Source organism: Triticum dicoccoides, chromosome 3A (assembly GCF_002162155.2).
Source record: "Triticum dicoccoides isolate Atlit2015 ecotype Zavitan chromosome 3A, WEW_v2.0, whole genome shotgun sequence".
NCBI lineage: Eukaryota > Viridiplantae > Streptophyta > Magnoliopsida > Poales > Poaceae > Triticum > Triticum dicoccoides.
Window position 1 is genome coordinate 135,792,543 of NC_041384.1, and position 9,420 is coordinate 135,801,962.

At 42.5% G+C, this 9,420-nt stretch overlaps 1 protein-coding gene across 3 annotated transcripts; it reads right to left on the reverse strand.

Annotated features, from left to right (window-relative positions):
• Positions 1–3,425: 3,425 nt before the first annotated feature.
• Positions 3,426–8,989, reverse strand: LOC119267588. 3 transcript variants are annotated; one of them, XM_037549002.1, is made up of 9 exons: positions 8,759–8,989; positions 7,214–7,284; positions 6,640–6,804; positions 6,411–6,516; positions 5,850–6,032; positions 5,189–5,354; positions 4,262–4,554; positions 3,932–4,039; positions 3,426–3,807 (listed from the first exon to the last, which is right to left on the reverse strand). In XM_037549002.1, the coding sequence occupies exons 2-9, from the start codon at positions 7,226–7,228 to the stop codon at positions 3,752–3,754; spliced, it is 1,092 nt and encodes a 363-aa protein (XP_037404899.1). In that variant the 5' UTR covers positions 7,229–7,284; positions 8,759–8,989; the 3' UTR covers positions 3,426–3,751. The 3 variants fall into 3 exon arrangements, with proteins under 3 accessions (XP_037404899.1, XP_037404901.1, XP_037404900.1); XM_037549004.1 differs by lacking the exon at positions 7,214–7,284 and having other exon boundaries at positions 8,759–8,986; XM_037549003.1 differs by lacking the exon at positions 8,759–8,989 and having other exon boundaries at positions 6,640–6,841.
• Positions 8,990–9,420: the final 431 nt, after the last annotated feature.

Sequence of the window (9,420 nt, forward strand, 5' to 3'; positions counted from 1 at the left end):
TCTTCATAGAAACAAGCTCTCTGGTGTGCTTTTTAAAGTCGATTTTGAGAAAGCTTACGATAAAATTAACTAGGACTTTATGCTTTCTTTGTTAGAAATGAAAGGGTTCCCTGAAAAGTTTATTCAGTGGACCAAGTCAGCCATTGTTGATAGGAAAGTCGCTATTACTTTAAATGAGATGTTGGGTAATTATTTTTCTACTAGAAAAGGTCTAAGGCAGGGGGATCCCTTCTCCCCCTTGCTGTTTAATATAGCTGCTGATGTCCTGGTGACCCTGGTTGGAAGGGCTCAGGAGCAAGGGTTTATAAAAGGTCTAGCCCCTCAGATTTATGAAGGTGGCCTTTCTGTTTTACAATATGCTGACGACATGATTTTTTGTTTTGAGGACGACTAGTAAGGAGCTAGGAATCTTAAAATCATTCTTTGTGTCTTTGAGCACTTGACTGGTCTAAAAATTAATATTTTAAAAAGCGAGGTTTACTGTTTCGGTGAGGCGGAAGTAAGACAGAAGGAATATGCTTAGATCTTTACTTGCACAATTGGAACCTTTCCTTTTCGCTACCTAGGTATGCCTCTACACTATAAGAAACTTAGTAATAGCGATTGGAAACCTGCTGAGGAGAAATGTGAGAAGAAAGCAGCTACCTGGCAAGGGAGCTTGCTTCCTATGGGAGAGAGACTCATTCTTACTGAGACTTGCTTGAGTAGTGTCCCTAGTCACATGCTTTCCTTCTTTAGATTGCCTAAAGGTGTGCGTAAATGCTTTGATTTTTTCCGAGCTCGTTTGATTTGGCAAGAAAGGGAGGGAGTGCGGAAGTACCACCTGGTCAACTGGAATGATGTGTGCCAACCTAGGGACCAGGGAGGACTGGGGGGTTACTAATCTAGATGTTAAAAATGTTAGTCTTCTTTGTAAGTGGCTCTGGAGACTAGAAAATGAGGAGGGGGACTGGCAGGAGTTGATTAGAGCAAAGTATCTGAAGAAGAAAATTTTGACTCAATGCGAACCATCTCCTAACAACTCCCACTTCTGGAATGGCTTAATGGAAGTTAAGAATATTTTCTATGGCTGTTGTCAGAGAATTTTGGGGGATGGACGTAAAACTAGATTTTGGGAGGATGCGTGGATAAAGGATAAACCTCTTTGTTTGATTATTTCCTCGTCTTTATAATCTAACTTTTTGCAAACATGTTACTGTTGCGAAAGTATTTACCTTGGAGTTTAATTGTATTAGGTTCAGAAGATGTTTACATGGGAAGACTCTTGATATGTGGAATAAGTTACTTGATATGTGTGGTCAGGTGATTTTGTCGGATAAGCCTGACAAAGTTAAATGGTTACTTACAAACTCCGGTAGCTTTTCCATTAAATCTCTGTATCACTATCTTATAGCTAGACAAGTTGCTTTCCCTTTTAAAAAACTATGGAGGATGAAGATGCCTCTTGAAGTTAAGGCATTCTCTTGGTTAGTAATCAAAAATAGGATTCTGACCAAGGACAATCTGAGTAAAAAAGGCTGGAAAGGTGCTAGGTTTTGTGATTTTTGTGACTGTGAAGAGAGTGTGAATCATTTATTTTTCTCTTGTTCCTTAGCTAAGTTCCTGTGGAATATTGTGGGAAGTGCTCTAGGGAGCCAGAGAGCTCCAATGTCTTTTTTCGACGTATGCCAGAACTGGTTGTCTAGCTATACTGGCAAAGATAGAGTAGTTGTTTTATTGGGTACTGCTGCTCTCTTGTGGTCTATATGGAAAACAAGGAACAAATCCTGTTTTCAAAGTGTTATGCCTAAAGATCCTACTGACATTATCTTTCTTGTTTGTTCCCTACTTGACTCATGGAAAAATTTGCAGAAAAGAGGGGTGCAAAGCATGCTTCAGCAGGTGTCTAGGCGTATCGTAAGGGTGACTCGTGATATCTTCAAAGGAGGGCATGGTTTGACGCCGCATGTGAGAAGGATTTTGTGAAGCTAGCCGCTGAAAATGCTTGCTGGCTTCAAAGCATTTATGTTAATTTGGTTATCGTCCTTTAGACTGTTGATACCTTTGTAGCTAGCGTAGCACTAGGCCCTTCTATGGTTAGTTTTGGACGGATTGAAGCATCCTGATGTGGTGATATATATCAGTGGTGTGATGATTAGGCTAGATAGGCTGGAGCATCCTGGTGTGGCTTCTAGATCAGTGATATAATGTTGGTTTCATGCCTTGTAAACAACTCCATTTTCATAATGAAAATGGGAGCCATGTGGCCCCTTCGATCGAAAAAAAATGTTGAGATGCGGCTCTCAGTTCAGTTCGAAGACATAAACAGAGAGACAGGCACAGATCATGTTCGTTGAGACACGCCAAGGCAATGTCACGTCTATGCTGACTGGGAATAATTAAGCATGTGTAGCCGATATCGGGCAGGCAGGTCGACGTGGCATTCTCTACGGACCACGGCAGGACGAGTTTTATAGTTGACTGTTGACTTGTTCCCGGACAAAGCGCCAAGTGCCGCCCCCGGGAACTTGGGAGTAAAGAGGGGGTGCAGTGCACCATGACGTGCGCCGTGCACGATTTTCTTCATCCCGAGCTCTTCTGACGGGCCATCCAAGGAGACAGGGTAGCTACGCAAGGCAAGGCACGCACTGAATCACCACGAATCACCGGGTCAGAAGAGTGAAGAGATGATGAACCTAATCCCCAGTTTCACGACGCCGTGTCTGTACATGACCCTCGACCCCTCTGAACTCAACGCTCTGCCTTCCCCGGATCTTCTCCGGCCAAGTCGACTCGACAGTACAGCGCCTGGAATGGATGCTTCCATCGAAAAAGAAGAAGAAGAAAAAAAACACTCAGCATTCCACCAGAAACCCCGCCAGAAACGACGGGCCTTGGCGTCAGGTTTGGTGCATGCTTGCCTCCTCAGCCCCCTGACTGACTGAACCTCGCCGTCGAGGCGCCAAACCTGATGGCTTCCCTCCACGAGGGCCGCTGGCTACCGCCCAGATTTCGGCTTCCCAAGCCAACACTGGAAGGGATTCAGTTCGGTGGTGATGCTAACATGCTGGAGGAGCCTTGGTAAAAGATTTGCCTCATTGATTAATTAAGCAGATGAGAATTGACCAGTTAATTAACGAAAACCGGGCGAAAACCGACTGGAAGGGCCTTTGGAAGCAAAGCAACGCTCAATTCTCCAGAAATCTGCACCAGCACTTCTCTGAAGCTAGGCTGATCACTGTCTCCGTCTCTGTCGAGGAGACTCGTTTGTGTTCTGCAAATCGTTCCAGCCTGTGTTATCTGGAACCTTTTGCTCAACTCACTTCCTTATGCATTCTGCCATTCTCTCAAAAATATGATACGCTATCAGCGTACTCTCTGGAGAAGAAATAAATAAAGGAACGGGGCCGGTGCAGGAGACGTTAAATTGGACGCACACCACGACCTGGAAGACAAGAAATGTTCCAACACCAGATGAACTGTCTGTCCACTTGTTCAGCAATTACAGAGGGTTGTTCCTGAGGTTTGACACAGTTTTTTTTTCCTAAGCTTTTCAGCCATGTAGACAGCAAATTTACCCGGCGGTGAAGGCTGATTATTCCAAAGAACTAGCATTGACCACTACAAAATTCTTTAGTGACGCGCAATTACCGCATCTCTGGACGAACACCCAGTCTGATATTACCGCGGTATGCGCGGCTCCAAGATTACACTAAATGAGATAGACACTCTAGCCAGGTCTAATCTCAATGGGACTATTTGAGTCTGTTCTCTATGGCTTCTCTTCGTCCGACTGAGACCCGTTGATGGCGTCCGCGAAGTACTCAACTGGAGACAATAAGACATACCACAAATGAGTAAGCTGGTCTCAACATAAATCATCAACTCAGGTATGTATATGATGATTAATAGGCAATTCATAGCTGAGATAAATCACAGCAAGCAAAATTACCTATGTCATCATGGTTGCCTATGTCATCATGGTCTGGGGAATCAAGTAAGAGATCCGAGTCCGAGGGCAGGAAAGGGGTACCCGCGTAATTCTCAAGAGCCTCCAAGTCTGAACATGAACATGGAATACCAACAGTGTGATTAAAAATTTAGAATGGCAGGCAAATAGGACGCAGAAAATAAATCTGGCAGTACAGATGTTGTATTACTTGACAGCAATCAGACAACAGAACTAGCTAACAAATGTAAGCTATATGTTCACCTTTCCAAAGGCTGGTTATCAAAAGAAGTACTATCAATTAAAGTCATGCTACCAAAGCCAGAAGATTACCTCCTAAACTTGTCAAATCTGCTGTAAGATCAGAGAGGCTGAAATTCCAGAGCTGCCCCAAGGATCGGATGGAATCCCTTGACGACCCATCTGCCCCTAATTGCAGAGGTCCTGTGTTCCCTATCTCCGATCCAAACGCTGAATCCAGGACTGATGTATCCATGGCCATCCCTGGTATCTCAGATGGAGTGAAAGGAGCATGGCTTGATGCTGCTGATGAGGGACTCACAGCCATATCAGATGACATAGCACCAGCATGTGCAGCTTCAGGTGCACCGTTGTCCACAACCATGCTTCAGGCAACATCAGAAATATATAATATTAGCCATGAATGTGAATAGCAAGAGCAAAAGACTTTCTGCAAGACAATAAGTCAGAAGGCTGCAACCTGCAATACTAATTCCTCTATTTGTATTTTGTAGAAATAACAGCCCTCGGACATTGGTTAAAAAAATGAACATGTTGTAGAAACATCAGATGACGTCAGGTGAAACAGAAATATGGATAACAACAAAGTGAACAGGAGATTTTTCTGGTGCAAGTACCTTTCATGAAACTTTATAGCGGAAAGATGATAAATAAGCATCATAATTAAAGTGAATAAATTAGTGAATAGCATGTTGTGACATTACTTAAGAATCGACCACTTGAGTAAGCATTTATTCCCTAGCAGTTTGACTAGTGCAGCACAAAGAACTGTATATGCCTTACCCCAGTATGTGTATATGCGGATATGCTCCAACTATATAGACAGCAGCAGCACCCAAGATAAAATGTTCCAATGTTTTGATATGCATACATAGATAAAATATGATTTGCCAGACAAAATATTCTCAAGAACATGATTAAACCAATAAATCCCACAATGCAAATATCAAGCATAAAGGGAGAAAAGAACATGGTTAAACCGATAAAGGTAATGCTTACTCATTTCCAGAGTTCATGCGCATTGGATGATAACCACCTGGGGCAGGGATCCCATTCACTACATGACCACTGGATAGACCACAAACCATCGGATCAATGTGAGGCTGGCCGGGAGCAGGCATCAGAGGTTGCTGAAGTACTGGATACCCCATCGGTAGATTGTTAACTGCACCAGATCTGGGCTTGAGTTCAATAGCAATGGTAATTGTATTATACATTTTTAAATGTCTAAACCAGTCAATGATTACAGCTAAACCTGAAACTTAGCCAGATCATGCTAAAGCTGCACCATGAAACTCGGTACTAGTGTAAAAACAAAAAAACATCATTGTAAGATCTTTAATTATATCATTTAGAGTCTTCCCACACCAAGCCAACACTGATGCAGTAAATGGGGATAATATGGACCCAAGAAAGCAGAGAAAAAGCGTGGTTACTTATGATGATAAGATATTTTGATATAAGGTGTGGACTTGTAATTTTTTTTCTCCGTAAATTACATGAAAGGGAAGGAAATTTCTTGATAGAAAATGTGCACATTTCCTTCTGAAGCAAACTGTAGTAAACATAATAGCTATGTAGAAAAGATAGCATACTGGAAATCCCACTACAATGCTTGTTTAGCCTCTTTTGAAGCTAGATGTGTAAAAAGGGGCATTACCTGGCATAGGATGCATTCCATTTTGCATGGGAGCCAGCGGAACATTCGGAGGTGCTGGATATTTCATCAAATTATACTGGTGCTGCAATAAATGGTTGAACAAGACAATCTGTCTTTTCAATTTCAATCTTATATAGTAAGCGCGAAAGAATTCAGAGTTCTCTTCTTCAAGTTTCTGCCATACTGAAAATACAAAAATATAAACGAAAATGAGCAGAAAGGCTTTAGAACTCCAATGGATGTATGTCTAGATGCTTGAAGTTCACATTTTGTGTTTGTCCTGAGCAATTACCATCCATGTAAGTATTGATGAATAGGTCAAACAGGTAAGTACAAGGCTACAACTTCATTTTATTGAGCAAATTTGTTCGTCAATATGATGGGCAGGATTTGTGCATGCCTCTTGAGCAAGATGAAACTTTCATACTGTAAGAAATAGTACCATATATTACTGATTGTAGCCCGAATTACAAGAAAGAAGCTAGCAAACAAATAAACTAGTACGTAGAAAAAAAGAACTCGAAACAAGAATATCATCAGCAACTGAATTTGCAACATCACCTAAAGTAGTGAAGCCAGGTTCTATTCTAGCACGAGTAGAAAGTGTCCTAACAACCTCTCCTTTGGTCATGTACAGCTGCAGACAGCGCTCTATCAAATTTTGGACCTGCAACAGGATGTCAAGTTTCATTAATTGGAAGAGTTTGGAACCCCCACTGCAGAGGGATGTAATCTGGTAATAAATTAGCATCCAAGAAGCTAAAGAATACAGAACAGCAAAACGTCTTACAAGTTCAATGTCTTCACGGGAGACTTTTCTATTATCATTGTTAGCAACTGCCACAGAACCGGGATCTCCTGCAGGTGCATCAGTGGCCATTGTGTTTAGTTGGTTACTTTGCACTTCATTAGTACCCTGGGGTGACATCTGCAACTCTGTGGTGCTCTGAATATCCTGTAGGAAATGTCCATAAGTAACATAAATCAATCACCTGCTAAAAGAAAAAGAAAAACACTGAAAACAGTAAACAGTCAATTATGAGTGGTAATAAGAAGAAGAAGAAAAGGATGTCTTGGCATTGAGGAACAATTCTCTCACAAATATTATGTGTTAATGTTTAATCCTATATTCACCACATTACTATAGAAGTATTTTGTTAGCAGTTACCAAGAAAAGCTGTAGCAAAGCTCTGGTTCATGTGCAATTCATAATGTATAGTCATCTCACTCTCTAGTCTGGTGAATAAAAATTGTATGCACTTTCACCATCTGGTTAGACCAACCAGAACTAATTTTACGCTGAAAGGTAAAGATAATTATGAATGGAATTTTCAGTGACAACTGATAATAGCAAGCAAATTCACCTGAGAATCCTTCATTGCAGCTTATCTACTTATCACATAAGAAATAGCTAAATCCAGGATCAATGCTTATCCTGATAGGAAAATTATACCAATGGTTATGCTAGAATACATTGCGAAACGTTGTCATGTTTAACAAGAATAGAAACTCGAAAATAAACATCAAACCATTGCAGTGCACCTTAAAATAGCCTTGCTGGAAACTGCCATATCAGCTTTCCAATTTATTTCATTCTAGACTAGGAAGCTAATGAGCTTCACACTTTTGGTCAAATGATGCAAAAAAGGAAGAAAAAAAGTGCAGTGACATGATAGAGAGAACGAAGTAATGAGGGTCCTTTTAAGGTACAAGGAAACGAGTAGTACTGCTACTCTACTGCAAGTATGGCAGTGTGGCATTCATAAGATGAAACCATACTGGCACTTCCATCAAATTGATGATGACATCAATCGGCGAAAGGTAGAAACTAGATGGTGCTTAAAGAAGAACTTGCTGCAGGTTTCATCAAAAATGAATTTGCATAAGCATGTACCGAAATATTGGTGCTTTCTTTTGAAAGAATAAGGAAATGTGTAATGTAGGTTTAAACTACTAAAAGGGCAGCCCGGTGTACGTAGCTCCCACTTGCGCAGGGTCCGGGGAAGGGTCCGACCACTTTGGGTCTATTGTACATAGCATTTCCTTACATTTCTGCAAGAGGTTGTTTCTCGGACTCTAACCCGTGACCTCATGGTCACAAGGCAACAACTTTACCGCTGCCCCAAGGCTCCCCTTCGTAGGTTTTAAATTACTGATAATATCAATTGTCGTTAAAAAAGAGGTTTGATATTACTTAATGGCATGCAACAGGAAGCAGCAGCATCCCCCAGAAGTGCCTGAAAGACATCGCTGAACTTAACTTCTTAGCTCTGGTGTACCAACCAGATATGAAAGTGCAATCTTATTGTCAGAAATTGAACAGGATTTGTGAGATTGGCCATCTAGAATCTTGGAAGAACAACAGCGTGCCAAATACTAAATTGCTGACAACAGGTACTCACTTAACATCAGATTTAACATATCAGCCCAACTGTCTGAATCTGGAGCACTGGTTTTAAAAACAAAGCAAAGAACTTCGAATAGTTGGGAAAACAAGAAAGTGATTGTACAAAGATGAACACCCCCCAATCACTTGTCCCAATTCGCTGATACACTTGCAGTACGGCTCGGGTACAAAGGAATCGTTCAGCCACGCAGGGGCGGACGGACCCAACGTGCGGCATGGAAATTCAGTAAAACCCAATCATTTGGAAAACTAAGCTGCGCAGCTCCTGGGTAAATCCCGTAGGGGCTGCTCAGATCGACCTCGCGCGGTACAAATCGGGCCATGGGCGGATGGATGAGACTGATAGGTTGCCAGTAAACAAACAAATCGGCAACTAACTGAACTGAATGGAGAAGAATGGTTCGGGTTTTTGTTGCTAGCTGCCACGCAAATAACGAGACGAACTGGGCTCTTACCGAGGAAAGAAGAAATCAATCCATCCGGCCAGGCTTAGGGCTCTTACCAAGGAAAGAAGAAATCAATCCGCGCCGGTCCAGTGCCAGCAACCAGTGAGGCTGTGGCTTGCTGCGCCGCCGTGCTCTCGTCGCCGCCGGCAGAACAAATCGCGACGAACGAAGGAGCACCGGCTGCTGGAAAATGGGGCTGGGAAGGGGGCGAATTTGGGGGGAGAAATCTGTGAGGAGAGAAGGCGACGGGAAGGATGAACGTTGGAAACGGGGCAAATCCACGATTTTGGTCGGTTTATATAGGAGACACCAGTATTACAAAGGTGTGGGTTGTGCTATCGAATTGGCTGAGAGACTGCCCCAGCCGTCTCCCATCACACACAGTCTATGTTGAAAACCCTGACCTTCAAAAAAAGTTTTAGATATAAACCCTTATGATATTTAATACTCCCTCGGATTTGGTTACAAAGGAAGTATTTAATGGCTCTATTAGCTTGTTTGGTGTGGATTTAAAAAGGACAGTGATAGGCGTCGGCGCGCCTGCACAATTTTTGGCCGGTCAGTTGTCTATATCGTTAGATCTTATACGCTTGAGTGGCTCTGATTAGCCCGTAGATTAGGCCAACGTCTTTCTCCCACACGTGCGCTTGGAAAAAAAATGGAGGAGCTCCGCGTGCTTACCGGATGCCTCGCGCTCGGCCTTGGCCGTCCTGTGCTC